Source organism: Thamnophis elegans, chromosome 2, assembly GCF_009769535.1.
Source record: "Thamnophis elegans isolate rThaEle1 chromosome 2, rThaEle1.pri, whole genome shotgun sequence".
Lineage (NCBI taxonomy): Eukaryota > Metazoa > Chordata > Lepidosauria > Squamata > Colubridae > Thamnophis > Thamnophis elegans.
The window spans coordinates 13,388,243-13,410,187 of NC_045542.1; the positions used below are offsets into that span (position 1 = coordinate 13,388,243).

Genomic DNA, 21,945 nt, shown 5'->3' on the forward strand with positions numbered 1-21,945 from the left:
TGTATTTAATATGAGTCTTGACAGAATGAAATGTTTCTAAATGTTGATATATTTGCTTAATTAATTTAGAGAGATGTTTGCAGTTTTCTTGTAACAAATTATTTAGGTTGAACAAACAGAAGAATCAAACTGGACTATTTCCAATTTGGGAAGATTTATTATGTTTCCTTTTACTTACCTTGGAAAAATAATAAAACTTAAAATTTCTATCCATTTAAAAGTAGATTAAAATGTTAAGAATAATAGATTAAAGAAACTCTTCCCAACTTCCAAATAACAATGTATGAATGACCAAATAGTACAATATGAGAGGAAAATAGTAGCTTTAACATACAAATTAAATTTCATTTTAATTCTCAGCATTTCATTAAATGTTGTTCTTTGTCCTGGAGTTGCATTTCATGGCTAGAAAAAAAAAAAACAAGAGAAAAAAAATAAGATAAATTAACTTTGTATGTCTGATCACAGAAAATGTAATCATTTCAATTTAATTAATTTCAATTAACTTGTCTCCAAATTAAGAGTTCTTAGCTGTACAACTGCATACAGCGTTTCCTTTGACTTTCACAAAGAAAAAAAACTAATAACAGCTAGATTTAAAAAAATAATAATTGCTACATTGCAGTTATAGTAGCCATCCTTGCAGATTAAAAAAAACACAGTTCTATGTTTCATTAATTATTTTCAAAGAAAACTTCTAAGTTTATCTTATTAAATTCGTTACGGCTCTCCTCTGTATGAGACTCTGGATGCCTTGCAAACTCCAGATAATCTCGGTCATAAACGAAACATTAGGGGGAAGGGGGGAGGAGAAACTCATCGGTTATTCCCAGAAAATCCAAAAGGATCAATTATTTGGAAGAGGAGCGTGACGTCTTTTAGGTAAACCCGCTCGGAGGAAGAGCCACCAGCAGCGACCTCGTCTCTTCCCTGGGAGAAAAAAAAACAGAGGAACCCCGTCCCCAATTCACGGCGGGGGAATCCCTTCTAAGCAAAGCGGCAGGACGATTCTGCGCATGCGTCTCCTTGCGGGAGGCGGCACCTGGGAGTCCGCCTCTGTCAGAGCGTCTCTCCGAGGCTTTCTTCGCAGGTGAGCGCTTGGGGCTTCCGCCGCTAGCGAAGCCCCCTCCCGTGGGTGGCCTGTCCAGACGCCTGAAATGCCACTGGCGAGCCTGGCGCGTAAACGAGGCGCCGTATTTCTGAGTGTAAAGAGGGTTGCAGCAGGGTTTGTTTCTCTCTCTCTCTCTCTCTGTCTATCTAATTAGGCTAGGTAGGAGGCTCTCCATAGCAGCCCCGGAGGGGAGGGGGAGAGTTGCTGGATGTTTTGCCTGAATTAAAATGGGAAGGGCAGCGAGGAGAAGCCGGGAAGGGTTCTTCGCCTGGTGCGAGAACGATATTCCCCCTCGGGTCCCCTTTCTCAGGGGAAACTGAGTTGTCAAAGAAAGACAGCGAGACCTGTCTTCAGTGACTTTTAACAGCAGCGAAATATTTTCTTAAAGGAAAAGTAGCTCCTTGTTTATTATTGCAATCGGCCCTTCCCTGTTGCAAATGACAGCCCGGAGCGATTTCTAGGGATGTTGCTGAACACCTCCCAGCAGCTGCAAGCCGGTAGGGAAGGATTTCTGGGATATGTAGTTCAACAAGGTCTGGGAAACCTCTTGGTTCCTTGGGTCGCTCTTCGATTTAAAAAAAAAATGCGGAATACAATACTGTACGCTTTCTAAGAAAAAAGAAAAATGCCCATTCTTCACTTATGGAAAGGTAAAATGTAGTAATTTTCTCCGAAATACAGAATCTTACAGCTATATACTGGTTTGGGCTGTTCTTATAATCTTACTATATAACAGCTTACACCAGTACAGGTAATCCTCTACTACTTACAAACAATTCATTTAGGCATTGAAAAAAGTGACATATGACCGTTTTTCACACTTATGACTTGCAGCATCCCCATGGTCATGTGATCAAAATTCAGATGCTTGGCAACTGGTTCATATTTATGAGGGTTGCAGTGTCCCAGAGTCAACTTTTGCAACCTTCTGAGTTCTGACAAGCGAAGTCAACAGGGAAGTCAGATTCACTTAACAATTATTGCAATTATTCACTTAATGGTGACAAAAAAGTTATAAAATGGGGCAAAACTCAACAAATGTCTCACTTAGCAACATACATTTTGGGCTCAATTGTGGTCATAGGTCGAGGACTACCTGTATATAGCTATAATAATGCCTAGTTCACTGTCAGCATAATCTTATCCTTATTTCAGGTCATAAACCTTGCATATGGCATGCCATGATCGTATGATGAGCCGGCAGTAATTGTAAAAGTTTTTTGGATTTTTGCTGTACAATATGGCTTTGCTTTGATTTGTTTTGGAGAAATTAAACACTACTTTGCTCCAACAAGGCTATGTTTTCATTTTCATTATCAGTTTTCAAATAATTGATTTCTTGTGAAGTTGAAGCTGCAATCCTGTACGGTTTTATTTGGGAGAGGAGCTGTCACTGAACCTCTTGGGACTTAACATCTGCATTATGTAGAGAACTGAACTGTAAATGGCATTTTTTTTAAAAAAGTCATTGCTGCTTCTTACTCAACAGTATGGCGGTTCCCAGTTCAGAAGAACAGAAGAAAAAAAACATTTTCATCTTGGGTGCTTCTGGAGAAACTGGGAAAGAATTGCTACTTGAAATCTTAAAGCAGCAAAAATTCTCTCGAGTGACCCTCATTGGCCGCCGAAAGCTCAATTTTGAAGGGTCTCTTTACAATAATGTGGTATGAAACAAAACATTTTTTTTTTAAAAATTATGTTTTTGTCCCCTTTCTCATTCCCTTTAGAACTGATAGATATTTAAACCTGGGTCTCTCAGGACCTAATTTGCATTCTAAATGCTATACCACGTGGATTTTTGATATATATTATTATAGTCAACCTCAACCTAGTGCTCAGAAAAATTACTGTAAATTTATGCTACCTGAAAATCCAGTCTTATCTCTCAATATTCCTTGGCAGAAATGTGGGTGAAATATATTTGTAATCATAAATTTTATGTTACATATCTTACATACTTTAAAAGTTTCTCAAAAACATAAATAATTGAAAATATTAATGAATACTCTATCCAAAATATAAAACAGTCAAGCAATTTTAAATGCATACCGAATGATTATTTGTTTACCAACACTTTCTTCAAATGGTTAAAAAAAATAGAAATTAATTTTGTGGGACTTAATATAGTACATAAATAATGTAAAGAATATAGTGCCATAAAGAAAACTGCCATATAAAAAATGAACTGGAGGAATCAAATTGTCTTCTTCAGTCTTTTCCATCATACTAAGTTGCCTGTATTTCAAGAGACTGGAGCCTCTTTTATATGGTGTAGCTCTTAAGTTAGCTTACTGGCACTTTTAACTGAAAGAAGGAGCATAGAAGTGTCTGAAATAAAAGTCTGAAATAAAAATAAAAGAATCTAACTGATTTACATAACTGTTTAGATATAGATATATAGAATAATAGAGTTGGAAGGGACCTTGGAGGCCTTCTAATCCAACCCCCTTGCTCAAGCAGGAAACCCTATACCATTTCAGAGAAATGGTTGTCTAATCTCTTCTTAAAAGCCTCCAGTGTTGAAGAACCTACAGCTACTGGAAGCAAGTCGTTCCACTGATCAATTGTTCTGTCAGGAAATTTCTTCTTAGTTCTAGGTTAAGTCTCTTCTTGGTTAGTTTCCATCCATTGCTTCTTGTCCTGCCCTCAGGTGCTTTGGAAACAGACATAAATATACAAGACAATATAAGAAAATATAGTAAAGTTAAATTAAAAAGAACAAGTACGTAATATATAATCAACACCGTAACACAATCTAACACAGTAATTTATTGCCAATATCCATTACTTATCTCAGATACATGAATCTATTCAATTCTTCAGTTCCTAAATGCTGTCCAGAATAACCATAACTTAGCTAGCTTCTTAACATCAACAATGAAGGTGCTTTTCTTATTTCAGAGTATAGTTTATTATACAAGGAGGGAGCCTAGCAGAAAACATTTGCTTCTATACTCCCTCTTATCACACCACATCTGGATGGAAACTTCAGCATTCCTTCTCTGATGTCCAAGTTGTGCATTTTAATATGTGCATTTTATTTATTGATTGATAATTTCTCAACATGATTTGAAATTTCATTGTTAGTCAGGAGATGTTCTGTCTTCATTTGTTTTGGGAAGCAGGGAGACACGTAAATTTCATTTTCTCCATTGGAGTCTCCTGTTCTTTCTTTCACATCTGATTTTTTGGGGTGTCTGTTTCCAGGTCCAAGAAGTTGTTGACTTTGAGAAGCTAGATGAATCTGCTGCTGCCTTCCAAGGACATGACATAGGATTTTGCTGCTTGGGGACAAGCAGAGCCAAAGCTGGAGCGGTGAGGAGGAAAAGGGGGCAATACCTGGGTCAGGGAGGAATTGAGAAAGGTGGAAGACTGAGAGGAAGTTAAGAAGTATAAAATACATCCTAGTGTGGAATTTGCTGGTAAATTGGGTTTCATGGATTGTTTCAATCTTTCCCAACTTGGCATTCTCCAACTATATTGGACTATAGTTTGAGTGACTCAAGCGACTGATTGTAATTGGACTTCAGTATACTTGGAGGAATCAAACTGGAAAAGATAAGTTCCTTGGGAACTTGAGATAGGATATTGAACTGTGTACTTGGCATTTTGAGGGAATGAGTTAGCTGATGATGAACAGGTGTGAAGAGTTTAGAAGTTTGACTCTACTATGTTTCTTCCAAGGAGCTAGACATGCATATCAACTTAGCTTATCTTTTGCCCATGGTAACCCAATTTGCATGCAATCTTTCCGAATTGTCATAGTTAACACAGAATTTTATCCAAGTCACCCTAGTTGTGCATTGTATTGGCCGTTTACAAGTTTAATTTTTTGGGAGTTATCTTGCACCTTGGAAGAACCAAAGGTTGCACTTAATTTGAATGCATGACAAGGGTGGAGAAGAATTCAACACATCAAAAAAACAAATTTGATCTCAGTTAATTTGCATTTACATTTACAATTTAATTAAGCATGATTATGTATTATGTTATTCTCAGATCAGCATGTATTTATTTTTTTCCTTCTTCCACATTAAAATTAATAGCAATTTTTGAGTTGCCTGATTGTCGTAAACACGGCTTATGAAGTCTCAAGTTGGATAATTCTTGATAGATCATTTCTTGATACTTCAAATAAGCACTAACTTATTCCAGGTGATTGTAAAGGGGTGACTTTTTCAAATAAGTAAATGCTACTTTCTAAACAGGATGGATTTGTGCGTGTTGACCGTGATTATGTTGAACATGCAGCAAAGCTAGCCAAAGCTGGTGGCTGCCATCACTTTATCCTAGAGTCAAGCAAAGGTGCAGATAGCTCCAGCAGTTTCCTCTACCTAAAGACCAAGGTATGTCTGATGGGCTGCAAAATGAGATAAGCAATGGGTGAGAGAACTACCGGATTTCAGAGTTGGGTTTCTTGAAGCCAGGTTCTGTTTAATCTTGATATACAAAATGCCAAATCTTCCATTCTATTGCCATTTGGGATTAGACAGAGAAAGAGGCTTATTTAATGTATCCTCCAAGGAAATCATGATTATATACTTGGTTATTTACTCTTAATTTAAGCCAACTCCCTGTGAAATAGTTAGGCAGAGCTGGGAATTTGAATTTGGGTTTTCCCAAGCATAGTCTACCACTCTAATTCCATAAGAGGCAACTTGATGCCTTCTAGCTACATTCAGTGGCAAGTCACAACAGCCCCAATAAATATTGCTTCAGCAGAGGAAACAAGTTCCATTTACAGCAATGGTTCCAGAAGATACTGTTATTTATTACAATTATTATTCCATGTTGTTCAAAGGAAAATGCTACATTATGACCTGCAGCATAGGCGGCAATACATTTTCACAAGAAAGACATTCCTTGGCTGAGGATCTATGGTTTGCCAAATTTTACCATTACAGAGCCTGCAAGTTAGTTTTTGTCTGCAGCTTATAATTCTAAGAGTGGAAACTAATAGTGCTTAAGAAGGTATATCTCCTCCGTCATATGAGGATCTTCAGTAATCCTTCCTTCTGCCTTATTTTGAGGTGCATACTTTTCAGCTTCTGTGTATTTCTATGTACAAGACAGAGATCTCATTCAGTGGAGGTTGTTTTTTCTTTCTTTTTTTAGGGTGAAGTAGAAAACAGGATTAAGGCACTTGGATTTGAACGATTCTCCATATTTAGGCCAGCGTAAGTATATTGGATGTGTAAATCATGAATCTGATGGAAGGACAAACTGTTAGTTCAGGGGCATGTAGAAGGATGACCGTTCCACCACATAGGAACGGGTTATTCCTGATACTCTCGCCCACAGTTCGGCGGAGACTCTTGCTGCTGCCTGGCACTCGGCAGCATCAGAGTCTCTGGACCGGATTGCGCCACTACGGCCCCTCCGGGTCAGCGGCTCCTGGAGGCCTCCTTGGTTCACCGAGGAGCTCCGGGAGATAAAGCGCCGGAGGAGACGCCTAGAGCACTTGTGGAGATCCGATAGGTCCGAATCGAACCAGGCACTTTTGACAGCATGCACCAAGGAATACATTCGGGCATTAAGAACAGCTAAAAGAACACACATTGCCACCTTGGTAGCGTCCGCCGAGTCCCGCCCAGCCGCCCTGTTTAGGATAACCCGCTCCCTCCTAAATAGGAGGGAGACGGGGGACCCCTTACAGGGTAAGGCTGAGGAGTATGTTCAGTTCTTGGCGGACAAAGTTGCTCGGTTTCGGTCGGACCTGGACTCCACTCCCGCAGATCCAGCCGAGACACAAGGGAATGACTTGGCAGACCATCTCTGGGTTGAGTTTCAGGATGTTGCCTCTGGGGATGTGGACAAGGCTATGCGAGCTGTGAGTGCCTCCACCTGTATACTGGACCCGTGTCCCTCCTGGCTGGTTGCCAACAGCAGTGAGGTGACACGAGGCTGGATCCAGGCGGTTGTTACCGCCTCACTTCGGGAGGGGCACTTCCCCACCGCGCTCAAGGCGGCGGTGGTGAGACCCCTCCTGAAGAAACCGTCCTTGGATCCAGCCGTTCTTAATAACTACCGCCCAGTCTCCAACCTCCCCTTTGTGGGGAAGGTTGTTGAGAAGGTGGTGGCCTTCCAGCTTCAGCGTACCTTGGAGGAAGCTAACTATCTTGACCCCTTCCAGTCCGGCTTCAGGCCCGGTTACAGCACAGAAACTGCTTTGGTCGCATTGACCGATGATCTCTGGAGAGCCAGAGATGGAGGCCACGCGTCCATCCTGGTTCTCCTTGACCTCTCAGCGGCTTTCGATACCATCAACCATGGTATCCTTCTGCGACGACTGCGGGAGGTGGGGGTGGGCGGTACTGTTCTGCAGTGGTTCTCCTCCTACCTCTCGGACAGGTCGCAGTCGGTGTTGGTGGGGGGGCAGAGATCGTCCCCGAGGCCCCTAACTTATGGGGTGCCGCAGGGTTCGGTCTTATCCCCCCTACTATTTAACATATACATAAAACCGCTGGGCGAGATCATTCGGAGGCACGGGATAAAATACCATCAATACGCGGATGATACACAGTTGTATCTGTCCGCCCCGTGCCAACTCAATGAAGCGGTGGACGTGATGAACCGGGGTCTTGAGGCTGTTAAAGGCTGGATGAGAGCTAACAAACTGGTACTCAACCCGGACAAGACCGAGTGGCTGTTGTGTTTTCCTCCCAACAATTTGGCCAACGTTCCATCACTCAGGCTGGGGGGGTCAAAATTTATACCCCTCAGACAGGGTCCGCAACTTGGGAGTCCTCCTGGATCCACAGCTGAGTTTCGACCATCACTTGTCAGCTGTGACCAGGGGGGCATTTGCCCAGGTTCGCCTGGTGCGCCAGTTGCGGCCCTACCTGAACCGGGAGGCCCTCACAACAGTCACTCGAGCCCTTGTGACCTCTAGGCTGGAATACTGCAATGTGCTCTACATGGGGCTGCCCTTGAAGAGCATCTGGCGACTTCAGCTAGTCCAGAATGCAGCCGCGCGAGTGATTGTGGGAGCACCACGGTTCGCCCACATAACACCGATCCGCACCCTCACCACCGTCCAGGCCTTCTGCACAGCCCTCAAGATCTGGCTATCCCGTCAGGCCTGGGAATAAGACTTTACTCTCGCCCCTCCCGAATGTTGAGTGAATGTTGTGTTTTACCGCTAATTATTTTTACTCACATTTTCTTTTTGTGTTTTGTCCTGCACTTCCCTCCCCTATTATTGTAAGCCGCCCTGAGTCCCCTCAGGGAAAAGGGCGGCCTATAAATGTTTAATAAAAGTAAAAAAAAAGTAAAGTAGGAAGTTGTATTAGTTGTGAGTGTTGCTTATTAGTAAAGATTTGAAGTTTCTCATTGTAACAAAATTAGTTAATTAATTCAACTGCTAGTTTAGTTGTTACTGAAAAACTTCACAGTCCTCTTGTGGGCTGTTAAAGTCAAAAGTATACCAAATAAGCAACGTAGACGTAGAAAGGTTTCATTTAATGTGTCCGATTTCAAAATGTTGCTTTGATGGAAGTACAAGTATGTTTCCATTCACACATGGCTAGGAAAATTGGTCAAAACTAATACCAGCGATGGTTTTGAGTAAATTTGAGAACCTAATCCACAGACATCATTTATGTCAGATTCAAGAGTTAATTTTGTTTGTAATTGGGAATGCAGTCCAAGCCACAGTGCTGTGAAGTAGATTAACATATAAATGAATAAGTAAATGAGTGGTTAGCCTATTTTGTTTTTTATCGATGAGCAGAAATTTATCCCCTGGCCCTTCCAAGGCAAATCCCAAATTCACATCCACATCACACTGCAGGTCACAGATAACCATTTTCCCTCACCTGTGGCTGTTCAAGATATCATTTGAACCACGCAGACTAATAGAAGGAATTATCAACAGCCTCTCCCAGAGCCATTGCTTTCTAAGCTGAACTGAATATGCAACTATCATGGTGTAGCTGTCTTTTTCCAGCTTGAATAGATATCTGTGACCAGTGGTGGGTTTCTGCCGGTTCTAACCTCTTCGGTAGAGGAGGTTCCAGAAATCTACTGAACCGGTTAGAAGAGGTTCGTCACAGAACACTTGCCCCACCCCCCTCGCTCACTTCTCCCGCCCTTATGTGGTGCGATCGGCTTCCTAGGACCTCCCCGAACTTGCCTAGGAGGCGTGGCCACCAGCAAAGCATGGAGGCATTCCAGGGTGTTCCCCCCCCCCCACTGGTTCCCTGCACAGACCTCTTTGTGGTGCTGGGAGGAATCCCTCCTCCCCAGAACCAGGTTGCCCAAAGAAGTCAGTCCAGGACTCCGGTGGCTGCAAAACACGGCACGAGGGGCAGAAGTCCCCGAACCCAGCAGGGCAATACAGCTCCAGCAGTAGCAGTAGTTTCCCCTTCCTCCACCCAGTTCTCCGCCTCCTCCTTTGCTTAGGCTCCCCGCTGGGTTCGGGGACTTCTGCCCCTCATGACATGCTTTGCAGCCACCAGAGCCCCTCATGCACCTCTTTAGGGTGCTGGCTGGGCAACTTGGTTCTGGGGATTTCCCCCTCCCCAAAAGACCGCCTGCCCATCTCTCCAGATCTTGCGGCTTTTTCAAGGTTTTCTTTTTAAAAAACGCCTCTCCGAATGATCTTGAAAACCTGCGAGGTTGCTTAGGGAGGGGGCAGACGGGCAGCAAAATATTTTTTTTATTTTTGAATAAACACAGACAAAACACAACAAACACCACAAAAATATCTTCCATTACAAATTGTAAGAAGTGTGTCAATTGATTACAAAGAGCTTTCGTGCATCCCTTCCATAGTCATCACTTACAATTCATATCAAATTATATATTTTAAATCAAAATATATTTATATATATATATATATATTACTATCATCATATCTCAATCTTCATATGACTATGATTGTTTTTACATCCCTTTATATAAAATATTCCAAAATTGAAAGCAAAACCACATGATGGCATTCCGTTATCCATTTTCAATATCATCCAGCAACATTACATCTTTATAAAACTTTCTAAATAAAAATTAATTATGTTTAATACAAAGTTTCTAAACCTCCTTTCTTAATCACTGTTTACAATTTATATCCAATTTCCCTTTTATCATGTCAATACAAATATTACATTATTATCATTATCAATCATTTATTTAATAATATCCATCATTATTTCATATATTTTTTTTGGTCTTAGTTTAACTAAATTTAACTTACTCTTTTTTTAATATTATAAGCTTTCATACATAACAGAGTTTCTAAACTTCCTTTCATCATCACCCTTTAGAATTTATACCAAATTTCCTCTTATCAAACCAATACATATGTGTACATTGTTATCATTATCAATTATCTAACTATCCATTATCACTTCATTTTTAACATAATGCTCTAATTTTAACTAAATTTGACTAATATTTTGTTATTAGTTTTCATATCTCAACCTGTGTCTTTCCAGTAATAGTGCAGTCTTATGTCTTTTGCCATTTGTGGAATTAATCTTCTGATTATTTCCTTAATCAAATTTCTTCGCAACTTGTTGCTTTTTACATACCTTGTAAAATCTTGAGACCCTCCGTCAGCTTCTTTAATCAGCTTATCTTTGGTTATCAGGAGTGCTTTTGTCAAAGTTTCTCTCCTTGAATCTCCATCCATAAAAAAAAAAGATCACACTGTCCAATATAGCTTAATTTCACTGCTTATTTTCTTTTCTTTGCAAGCTTAAGTTAGCTTTGATTTTTTTTGGGGGGGGGGAAGTCTCTTTTATAACAATAAAATTTCCTCACCAGATGGACACACTTTCTCTTTCCGCTTTCCTCCCATTGCGGAGCTGTCCCAACTTCAGCAGCTTTTGGCTGTGCTTTTGTCACTGGCAAGAAGAGATTCTCTTGGATCAATCAGGGACTTTGCAATGTCCCTGAGATCAGCAAGACGTACTCTTCCCTGTCACTGTCTCTTCGGGATTAGGTCCAAAAGCACCATCCAGCAGCAAAAAAAATCAACTGTTGCGACGTCAGCTCCTGTCTCAAAATTCTTAGAGCTTTATTGAAATGTGCTTTTTCCCTCTAATATATAATCAAGGAGTTGCATTGGAATATTTCCATTCATACAAAAGAGCCAATGCATTGCTCTGGGACAAAAATCAATTCAGCTAGAAGCACCATCTTGAGCATTAGTATGGTACCGTATAATGTTACACTTGTAATCAAACTTTTCAGTATATTCTATTGACAGGCAGGCAAATTTTACCGAGCTTTGTATCAATAACCAAACAATAATTCATTATAATGATGGCTCATCATGTACATTGATGAGAACCCGGATTGTTGTTGCGGGAAATATGCTGACTCTGCAAACCATTTAGAGATATGAAGCAGTATATAAGTCTAACTACTATTGCTATTGCTATACTAAAACCCACTATTCCTATCTCATCCTCCTGTGGCTTGTTTTGCATTTATCTTACTTCGCACATCTTTGTTGAAAATAAGAAAATATTACCTTCTTGTTGCTGCTATGTTGAGAGCAATAAAATCCAGGTATCATACTGTATAACTGAGGAAAAAAATAAGTTCTTTTTCTGCCTTTCTGCCATAGGGTGCTGCTATGTGATCGCCAGGAATCTCGGCCTGGTGAATGGGTGACCAGGAAAGCCCTAGGAGTGGTAGCCCATTTCTTTCCCACATATATGTCTATTCCTACCACGACAGTGGCCCGAGCAATGGTCAATCTTGCAGTGATGCCAGCAAAAGACGGGGAGAAAGTTGAGGTGCTGGAAAATGCAGCCATTCATGCTCTCGGTCAGTCAAAGTGATCAACGGAGAAGAAGGGATTTTTTTTTTGGATAGCTTTATAATGAAGGGGTTTCACCGATTCCCCAAAGCCCAGCTTTAATCATATATTTTTTATACTTCAGAGGGTCTTTGAATATATCAATACCTCTGAATTACATTTGATATGATTGTTGCCTCAGAAGCATGTGATCCAGAAATGACTTTTTTAAAAGCCTTAATGTCATTGGTGCTGTTTCAGAAGCTTTAAACGTATATCCTGCCTCTTAATAAAATTAATTGCCAATGGAATTGTGTGGGGGCTCTTGATTAAACACTAACACACTAAAAGTGAAACTTAGAAATGTATTGTGGAGTGAATGAAGGTATAAACTTTATTATCATCAAAATCTGGGAATATCAAGCAGAAAGCAAAAATATTTACACAGTAGCTGCTGTATATAGAGGCTCCCTGTAACAAAATTCACTGGTTTTATAGGAATGTTAGGAAGAACTTCTATTAATCTCATTTCAGGCCTTATAGGCTGCTGCAGAGACTGGCTGATTTGTTGCCTAGGTGCCTAGGTCTAATACATCAACCCCTCATTTAGTGACTGAGTTCCGGTCCAGCAACCAGGCCATTAAGCAAAATGGTCATTAAGTAAATACATGACTTAACTTGAGGGAAGAAAGAAAGTCCACTCCTTACAGCCATCTAAAAATTCTCATACTGTGCTACCAATGTTACTCTCACTCTGATAGACTTTGTTGTCAGGTGCACAAAAATTGTAAATGAGTTGCCTTGTGGCGAGATGGATGATAAATACATTTAATAAATACATGTAATAATGGGGAAATTATTTTTATTACCATTGTATTTGTGAATGATCCCTAACCAAGACATGCTAAACATAGAAGGGAGGTAGTAAAAAGATCAAATAATCATGTTTTGTGGATCAAGGAAAAGATTGATTTTAAAAGGTTTTAAGTCCCAAAAGTGCTTTTTCAAGAGGCAACTAGGCTTTTTGGATTTTCTTTGAACACATTTCGCTTCTCGCCCAAGAAGTTTTTTGGATAAGAAGCAAAAAGTCTTCAAAGAAAACCCAAAAAGTCCAGTTGCCTCCTGAAAAAGCACCTTTGGGACAACCATGACCTGGATGACTGAAAATCTCCATAGACAAAAGGTTTTAATCGTCACATCCTTATAATACCTGCAATAAGTAAGACACGGCTAGTTGTTTCAGTTATACCGGATCTGCCCAGACAAGTTCATTCCTCCCAGGGAATCCTTTTAAGCTGGTACTTCCAGAAAAATAGATGTCAAACCAGATTAGATAAGTTGCATTTCACAATTCTTTCCACAGTGCAGATCGCTTCTGCTTTCTTGCCCAATCCTTAACCATATCATCACCACTCCTCTGCCAATGTGGTCTTCTTTGACTATATAAATTATTTCAAAACTTCTGAATGCAGGCTGTCTGATTTGCATGCTCTCCTGTTAGTTCCGTGCTGTATTCCTATCTCAAGCTGCATGGAACAAGTATAAAAATGACCAATACATCATGGATCAGGTAGAGATTTGGATTTATTAAGATTATTAAAGAAACCTTTCATCAATGCTGGTGATTTAAGGTTTTATTCTATAGATTGGCTAAGAAAGATAAGCCTTCATTACTTGGAAAAAGCATGACCCTGTAGCCTTATTTCCCTCCATTCATTTGAAAGAATCCTACCTACCAATCATGACAGCATTTCAAGATCAAAGAACAAATTTCAGATCAGCACAGAGGTGAAAGAGAAGTTGAAAAGGCTCTGCTATAGAGGATATAGGGAGTAGCCTTGAAGGACAGAAAGAAGAGCCACTAACAAGTCAATGGTCAAATAAGAGGGGCTTGAGCCCAGACCAAGAAAATAACTTGAGAAAATGTCTTGGACAAGCCCCTCCCTGTTCATACAAAAAATAAAGTGCGGGAGGAGAAAGCACACTGTATTCAGACGTGCAAGATTTTGTTACTAGAGCTGTTAAACTGAAACCCGTTTCTTAGTTTGGACTATATTGTTGGACACACTGGCTGAAATGAATGAGAGCATGAAATGGAGCTGAAAGTGTTTCCACTGAGCTTAATTTGAATAGAGTTCAAAGGCTGCCAGCTCAAAGAAAACCTAAGATTGGCTTTGATGCCTTCCTGGAAAGGAGTAGTGATAGTAAGCCCTAGTAGGAGGAACCCTCAGGGCTAAATTACTCTAGAGCCCTGAAAAAACCCAAGCTTCAACAAACTTTCAGAAATAAGAAGTCTAATTCTTAGCCACTTGCATATGGACTATAGAGATTCTGAATAAACAAAGATAAAGGGGAGAAGCAATAACTGGTTCACGAGACTTCTCTCATCACCAGCCTATGCTTGAGACTGTCATAAGACAAACTTATAGCTGATGTTCAACCATTTCCAACTTCCAAGCTACCTCATGGCCAGGATCTTCCTGCTGAACAGATGCTTCATGGCCTCTTTCACATCTTTGTTCCTCAGGCTGTAGATGACTGGATTCAGAAGAGGGATCACCAGGGTATAAAACAGAGAGACCACCTTGTCTTGATCTTGTGATCCATCCTTGTTCCTTGGTTGGGCATACATGAAGATGGCAGTGCCATAGAAGAGGCTCAGAGCAGTCAGGTGGGAAGAGCAAGTGGAGAGGGCCTTTTGTCGTCCTTGAGTAGAGTGGCTCCAGAGGACATTCCACAAGACCCGGAGATAAGAAACAGAGATGGTGGTGATGGTTACTATGGCAATGACAGTTGTGGAAACAAAAAGGATTACTTCAGAAAGCTGAGTGTCAGAGCAAGAGAGCTTCAGGACAGCAGGGATATCACAGAAGAAGTGGTTGATATGGTTTGGCCCACAATAGGACAACCGGAAAGCTCCACTAGTCTGGACGATGGAACCCACTAAACCACAACTGTAAGCCCCCAGCACAAGGCAAACACAATTCTTGTGGGTCATGAGTAAGGTGTAGGTCAAAGGGTGGCAAATGGCCAGGAAACGATCATAGGCCATGGCAGCCAGAAGAAAACATTCTGTTGTCACCAGAGTAGTAAAACAAAACATCTGAACTGCACAAGATGGAAGGGAAATGTAAGCCTTGCCCTGTTGTAGCTGAACCTCCAGAGCCTTGGGTGCAATGACTGAGGAATAGCAAAGATCCAGGAGAGAGAGGTTGCTGAGGAAGAAGTACATTGGAGTGTGCAGACGACGTTCAGTTCTGATCAAGGTCACCATCCACCCATTGCCCAGTACTGTCAGCACATACAGGAGAAGGAAAATGCTGGAGTACAGAGGATTCAATTCAGGTCTCTCTGTAAAGCCCAGGAGGATGAAAGTGGTCACAGTGCTTCTGTTTTCGCATTCTGAGGAACTGTGGCTGGGCCTATGAGATCTTAAGACAAAACCATAGCCATGGTACATCACAATAAATAGGCATAAGCTTAAAAGTAATTGCAAAACTTAAAATACCAGCAAAGATATTTCCATAAAAGAAGGTGGAAGTAAAGTAGAAGCATTGGGAGATTAGATTATGTAAGTATTAAATTGCCCCTTGACCAGAGGTGGTATTCAGCAGGTTCTGATCAGTTTTGGAGAACCAGTAGCAGAAATTTTGCGTAGTTCGGAGAACTGGTAAATACCACCTCTGACTGGCCCCACCCTCATCTATTCTCTGCCTCCCGAGTCCCAGCTGATCGGGAGGAAATGGGGATTTCGCAGTATCCTTCCCCTGCCATGCCCACCAAGCCACGCCCAGAAAGCCACACCATGCCCAGAAAGCCACGCCCACAGAACCGGTAGTTAAACATTTTGAATCCCGCCATTGCCATAGACACACACACACATATACACAGAGATGCGTACACACAAGCCAGAAAATTTGAAGTAAGTGAACAAGACACTATCAGTCTACAGAGAAATATCTGTCTACAACAGGGGTTCCTGACCCCCAAGCTGTGGACTGGAACCAGGCCATGCAAGTGTTGAATCTTCACATGGGCATGCACAGAATTTAGGCAGCATGTAAAATCATGACACCCCCCCACGGGTCCGTGGAAATTTTTTTTGGCACGGAATTGGTCCCTCAAAACGTGGGGGAAGCTGATCTACAAGTAGTCCTCAATTTATGATCACAATTGGGCCTGGAATTTCAATCACTAAGCGATTCATTGAAACCAGGCCGAACCGATAGGAACCCACCACTGCAGCAGCTCATCGCAAGGCTCCTGTGCCCTGGGAAGCCCCAGCAGTATGGCACAAAGCTGCTGCTGTGTCTCAGGAAGCATAAAAGGGGTACTTTCTGCGCATTGTGGCTCTGGATTTACAAGAAGCCCCCAAGCTGCACCACAGCATAAATCCCAACCCCGGCATTCTGTGTCATTCTGGGTCTGCAAGCAGCCCCTTAGGCTGCATTACAGAGCAGTGCAAAGGCCAGCCTCAACTCAGCGGTACAAAACAAAGGGACTTAATAAAGATATAAATCTGCATATTAGAATGGCCAGGGATGTGCAGGCAGGGGAGGCAGGGGAGGCAGAGCCTCACCACTGTCATCATGAAAAGAAAAAAAATGTAAAAGGAAAAAGGCAAGAGCTGAGGTCAGGCTGAGCTAGTTGCTGCCAGAATCACCATGGATGACTCTGTTTAGTGCTTAACTGTTTAAAAAAGCCTCTTAAAAAGTGCCCTCTACAGGAGGCAGCAGGAGAACGAGGTGCCTCATCTAGTCTGACTTTATGATCACTCGAGCAGAGCTAAGCAAGGGTTAAAAGCCGAAAAATTCCTGACGTAGATGAGGCACGTCGTTCTCCTGCCTCCTCCTCTAGAGGGCATTTTTTAAGAGGCTTTTTAGAGGCTCTGGCAGCAACTAGCTCAGCCTGACCTCAGCTCATTCTGAATGGCATATCAATTTGAAGGTTTAAATCAGTACTAAAATAAGTAAAATCTTAAAGCGACAGTAATCAACTGTAATAAAGATTATTCAATCTGTAAGTTATAGACTGTGATTTTAAAAATTACAGTAATTTCTGCCTAGTCAAGAAAATTGGGGAGGGGGTGTTTATCAGATGGTAATATAATTAAACATTTTAATTTATGTGCGGAAAACCACAAACATGGGTTATAATACAACTGTTTATAAGATTTTAATTCAAAACTGGTTTCCAAATTTACATTCTATATCAGATTTGTTTTTCAGATAGGAAATTACTTTTGACACCAGTGCATGCCTCTATAATTTAATGAATTATTCTTCTGCAGAAAGGATTGTTCCAATAAGAAAGAAAGAATAAAGAATAATAAAGAATCCTAGCAGTTGTTACCATGTAAAATTTTAGTTTTGTATTCTCTGTAGGAATATTAGTATTAATAATATTCAACTAAAAAAAATAACAAGCTGAGAGAAGAAATTCACCTTTAAAATATGTTTCATTCTCTGACCAATCATTTTTCAAAATCACTGGGTTTTACAACACTATTAACTGATATGAAAAAGTGATTCAACATGATTGTTACATTTCCAAATTGCGTAATGAGTTGCCTATTTTCATAATCAACACTGGAGTAATAGATAGAACATCTTATACCAATTTTCTCTGTATCCAGTATTGTAATGGACAGAAGGAATGACCTTGAGGGACAAGAAGAAAAGTCACTGCTAACAACAGATAAAAGAAACTTTTTGATAAAAGTCCAAAGAAGAATTATAACCTAACAAAACATCTCAGACTAGATCCTCCCTGCCTCTCATGAAGACAAAGGGAGTGGGGGGGAGCACATTTCAGACTTGCAAGATTCTGTTATTATAACCTTATAATAAAAATAATATTACCCTGCATGATTTTGGTTTCCAAATCCGGTCTACTATGAATGGCTCATAAATATTGGCTGCAAATTTGACAAGTTTTCTTCTCTTGATACTCCCATTGTTGCCTATCAATTATTCTATTCAAACTACTGTATGCATCCACTTAAAATCATTTAGTCTTTCTGATGTTCTTCACCAGCAACTCATCAATTTAAGTGTAAAATGTAAGTCTACAAACTTTGGCATTAACAGGGATCCCCAAACCCTGGTCCGTGGTCCATCACCGCTTGCCAGCATGCCAGAAATTGGGCCCTGCAAATAAGCAAAGCCCCATCTATTGAATGCGGGCAGCATATGAAACCATACCCCCTCCAATCTGCGGAAAAAACTCTCTCCACGAAACTGATCCCTGGTGCCCGAAAGATTGGGGGCCATTACTTTAAAACATAATGCTTGTCATTCTATTCTAAGCAGTTCTTGCATCATTTTCATTTTCCATTGTAAACAATTTGCTAATTTTTGCCACTATAGCAAAAGGAGAGGATTTGGAGCCCCCAGCATCCGTTCCATCCTGCTCCAAGTTAAACTCCAGTTCTGTGGCTGCTTTTACAGACAGTCTCCAGTACCCAGAAGGAAAAAGTATACTAAGCCAAGCTTGCATCTTAAGTTTAATAATGTTTTCTAAATGATGTTCTTGTATAATAAATACACTCAATAATATATAAGTAAATGCTCAGCTCCATCCAATCACCCCCAACTCTACCACGAATTAAGACATTCTGGGGTCATAAAAAAGGGGAGTTACTGTACAATAAATATGCCAAATTAATTATGCATTTAGGTGGGGGGGGGACCCTAAAAGCTGTTTATCACATCTGAATTATTTGTATATGTAACTAAAGATCATCTTTTTTATTTATAAAATATTTTTGCCACCCATCTCATACCCAACTACTCTGTGCAGCTTACAACACAAATAGTACACTGAGACGGGCTAGGAAATTAACAGATTTCATTTTAAGCTAGTATTTTGTAATCTACACATTTTTTATATGAAAGGCCGCCAAGGGGTAAATAGACGACAAGGGTAATCCAACAATGCACAAACTCAGAAGCTTTCACTCATGCTGAGCCCTCTGTTTTTGCCTGCTCCATTAGACCAAATGAACAGGTAGAAGCATAGCAGGAAGCCTTGCTATGTTTGGGTCAAGTTGGAAAGAAGTTTGATTATTTTTGGAAATGTATTACATGCAGGATTTGCTAACTTTTAGTAGACATGATCAGTATTTTAAGATAGCAGAAAGGAAAGCAGCTCCAGAACTTAGATTCCTACTCCCTGCTTTCATGCCTGTTTCACTTTGATTTCAACTGCTCTTCAACTTTGGCGCCAGATTTTGAGCTGGCTTCAGAGCTCAGTCATTCCTTCTTTCCATTCCTTCTGTTGGGAGATTTTGTGGAATATTTTCCCAAATCCAGTTATCACCCTTTTCTACCTCCTGATTTCATTCCAGTGAAAGGTAAAAATGAAAGAACCAGGGATGATGTGGGTAAAAATGTACAACATACTGAATAAATGCCATATAGTTACTTTTCTATTCTACTGATTTCTTCAAACTCTATTAATCACAGTTTTTAGAATTTGTTTTAAATGATTGGCAATAGCGACCCACACAAACCCACAGAGTAGGGAGATGATTTGTGGTGGATCTTTTCAGATCAGAAGTCCTGCAAGATTTGACCAACTTATAAGGTGAAGGGCAGGTTTAATTCAATAAACTTAAGTTGAACAGAAATATATTTCTGGATCTGATTCCAACAAAAAGAAAAATTAACTACTCCAGCTTCAGAATTGATATGATTTCTCCTCTATTTGGGGGATCACATTCAAAATTTAATGAGGTTTTAGTTCTATCAGGTTGAAACCTGCTCAGTTTTTGATATGTTCCTAGCATATCTTGTTTTCACTTTTAATAAATCAAGTCAGTAGCAAGGTTGTGAGAGGAATGGAGCCTTTCAGTCATGGTAAAGGGGAAATCTTTTTACAGAAAATCTGACTGGGTTCTGTGTCCTCTCAGAGACTATAGGATTACATTCTAAATTGGCTTTTGTTTGATTGATTTAAAATCTATTTCTTGTTATGAATATCAAGACTGGCTTTCAAAAGCAAACTGGAAAGATTTAACATTTTAAAAATCATTTTAAAATTTTAATAAAGCATAACACAAAACAAAACAAACATTCCAACTAAGCTCTGTAAAATAAAGTTGTTTTACTGACTCACCTGTTCATGATTTCTCTTCGAACATTTATCAGCAAGCTGCAAAAGAAGAATCATCAGATCACTGTTGGCAAGGAACAAAAGGGGTAGGTGGGAGGATGTCGGCATTTGAGACGATAAGGATGCTAATTTGGGAAAGATAGAATGAATGTTTCACCAGCCAGCACTGGCACATTGGAAGTTTTCACATATATTAATAGGTTAAAAAAAACAGTGTGCACATTCTTGAGTTTCCATTGAGGATGATTTGTTTCAATTCCATGAACTATTCTTCAAATATTTTACCTCATAATAAGATTTTTTAAATGTTGGGTCCTCAAATCCCTCAGCAGTAAAAAGTGTCCAGATTAAATAACTCTGAAAGGCCTTCTCCTTAATCATAGCATTGGAGATAGAGAGGTGTAAAGATGCTCAGGATATACCTTCTCTCATTTCTAGTCATAAATCATTTCAGTTGAATGTGGTAAAAGATGTATCTAGACAATGGATGGAGGATACAGGTTTTATCCTTGGCTCTGTGGGGAAGGATGCCTTTTATTTTAGAAGTGAAAGAAATAGATGTTATTTTCGATCCTTTAAGTTTTTGACAGTAGCTTCTGGTAACAAGTCTAATGCAATTAGTAGCTGTACAACAACTCATTCATTCATTTGTTTGTTCATTCATTCACTCAATTTCTATAACTACCCATCTCAGTCAATGATTCTGGGCAACTTGCAATTCAAACAATATATTACAATTAAAATACTAAAAACATTGTAAAACAATAAAAAGAATGAAAAACAATAAAACATCCAAATTAACTTGATAATGCATTAAGCTAGGTAATATTTCAATCATCTGCTTGTTGGGGTTAGTTGCATAGTGTAAAAATTAGACCATCCACATATAAAGACCTGGAATAATCCTTGCTTCACCTATAATTGGTTTTCAGGCAATATCCATAAAATCATGAATTGGAAGATTGCTGTGTGCTGCTTAGTCCAGGAATCCAAATTAAAACATCTCAGATGGATGGCTGTTTAATTTCTTCTTGATTACATCCAATAAAGATGGCTTACCATCTCTCTAATTGGTCATGGCTAATTGCTTCTGCTGTTGATTTGTTCTTAATGTTAGGAAGTTTTTCAAGTGGAATTTCCTTTTCTCTTATAAAAACAAGTACTCCATGTCTGGTACTCTGGAATGATATGTGAATAGCATACAGTCTTCTGTATGACATTTCTTCAGGTACATAAAGACTGCTCGCTTACTGTTCTTCTACTCCATGTTAATATTCCCACATATATAAGAAAAAGTATGAAAGAGAGTTTAATATAATGATGTGACTATGGCAGTGCTGAAAGAATATTTAAGAAAGACCACACTGTCAACATACACTGGCTCTTAAAGCAACATTCTCCTTGGGAGACTTACCTTAAATACAATAAGCTACCAATGGGGCAACAAATCAGCCACAAATACATTTAGTTTAGTTCTGGACCTTGATTTCTCTGGTCATTTGCAAGAGCTATGTCAGATGTACAAATCTGTGATGTATAACCTGGCCTGAAAATTCCATTAATTGTGATGCATCTGTGAGCTTTTATTTATGACTTCACAGGAACTGGAGGAGGGGTAACCTGGCCTGAAAACTCCATTAACTGTGATGCGTCTATGAGTGTCCCTTTGTGATCTCATAAGAATGGGGAGAGGGAGGAAGGACCAAAATAACATTCCAGGAAAAGTACCAGCTCTGATTAATTTATTATTTAAGACCAACAGCAAATGACAACAATTACATCAAATTCATTCACATATAGGGAAAAGAGGGCAAATTCTGCTTGACAAGAATTTGACAAGATTGATGTCAGGCCCCAAATCAAGAACAACACATAGCAGTTCTTTAAAAGTTCTTCATGTATAGACAAAATCTTGCATGACTGAGCACTTTACTATCTGCATCTACAAAACACCCTGTGAACTATTAGGGAT

The 21,945-nt window shown here is 39.9% G+C and overlaps 2 protein-coding genes across 4 annotated transcripts; one reads left to right on the forward strand and one right to left on the reverse strand.

Moving 5' to 3' along the window:
• The first annotated feature begins 336 nt into the window (after window positions 1-336).
• Window positions 337-12,169, forward strand: HTATIP2 (HIV-1 Tat interactive protein 2). 3 transcript variants are annotated; one of them, XM_032212382.1, is made up of 6 exons: window positions 337-1,090; window positions 2,601-2,775; window positions 4,319-4,426; window positions 5,320-5,457; window positions 6,227-6,288; window positions 11,685-12,169. In XM_032212382.1, the coding sequence occupies exons 1-6, from the start codon at window positions 1,017-1,019 to the stop codon at window positions 11,899-11,901; spliced, it is 774 nt and encodes a 257-aa protein (XP_032068273.1). In that variant the 5' UTR covers window positions 337-1,016; the 3' UTR covers window positions 11,902-12,169. The 3 variants fall into 3 exon arrangements, with proteins under 3 accessions (XP_032068273.1, XP_032068274.1, XP_032068275.1); XM_032212383.1 differs by lacking the exon at window positions 337-1,090 and adding an exon at window positions 1,101-1,225; XM_032212384.1 differs by lacking the exon at window positions 337-1,090 and adding an exon at window positions 1,232-1,761.
• Window positions 12,170-14,316: 2,147 nt separating this feature from the next.
• LOC116504171 (olfactory receptor 1019-like) lies at window positions 14,317-16,446 on the reverse strand. Its single transcript, XM_032211040.1, has 2 exons — window positions 16,419-16,446; window positions 14,317-15,356 (listed from the first exon to the last, which is right to left on the reverse strand). The coding sequence occupies exons 1-2, from the start codon at window positions 16,444-16,446 to the stop codon at window positions 14,317-14,319; spliced, it is 1,068 nt and encodes a 355-aa protein (XP_032066931.1).
• Between the last annotated feature and the right edge of the window lie 5,499 nt (window positions 16,447-21,945).

Bases quoted from the DNA above. Each gene is read 5' to 3' on its own strand.
- HTATIP2 (XM_032212382.1), top strand. From the start codon at position 1,017: ATGCGTCTCCTTGCGGGAGGCGGCACCTGGGAGTCCGCCTCTGTCAGA. The intron at 5,458-6,226 runs GTATGTCTGATG...TTCTTTTTTTAG, and splicing joins TCCTCTACCTAAAGACCAAG to GGTGAAGTAGAAAACAGGAT. The intron at 6,289-11,684 runs GTAAGTATATTG...TTTCTGCCATAG, and splicing joins TTCTCCATATTTAGGCCAGC to GGTGCTGCTATGTGATCGCC.
- LOC116504171 (XM_032211040.1), bottom strand. From the start codon at position 16,446: ATGACAGTGGTGAGGCTCTGCCTCCCCT. The intron at 15,357-16,418 runs GCCTCCCCTGCC...TGGTATTTTAAG, and splicing joins GGTGAGGCTCTGCCTCCCCT to TTTTGCAATTACTTTTAAGC.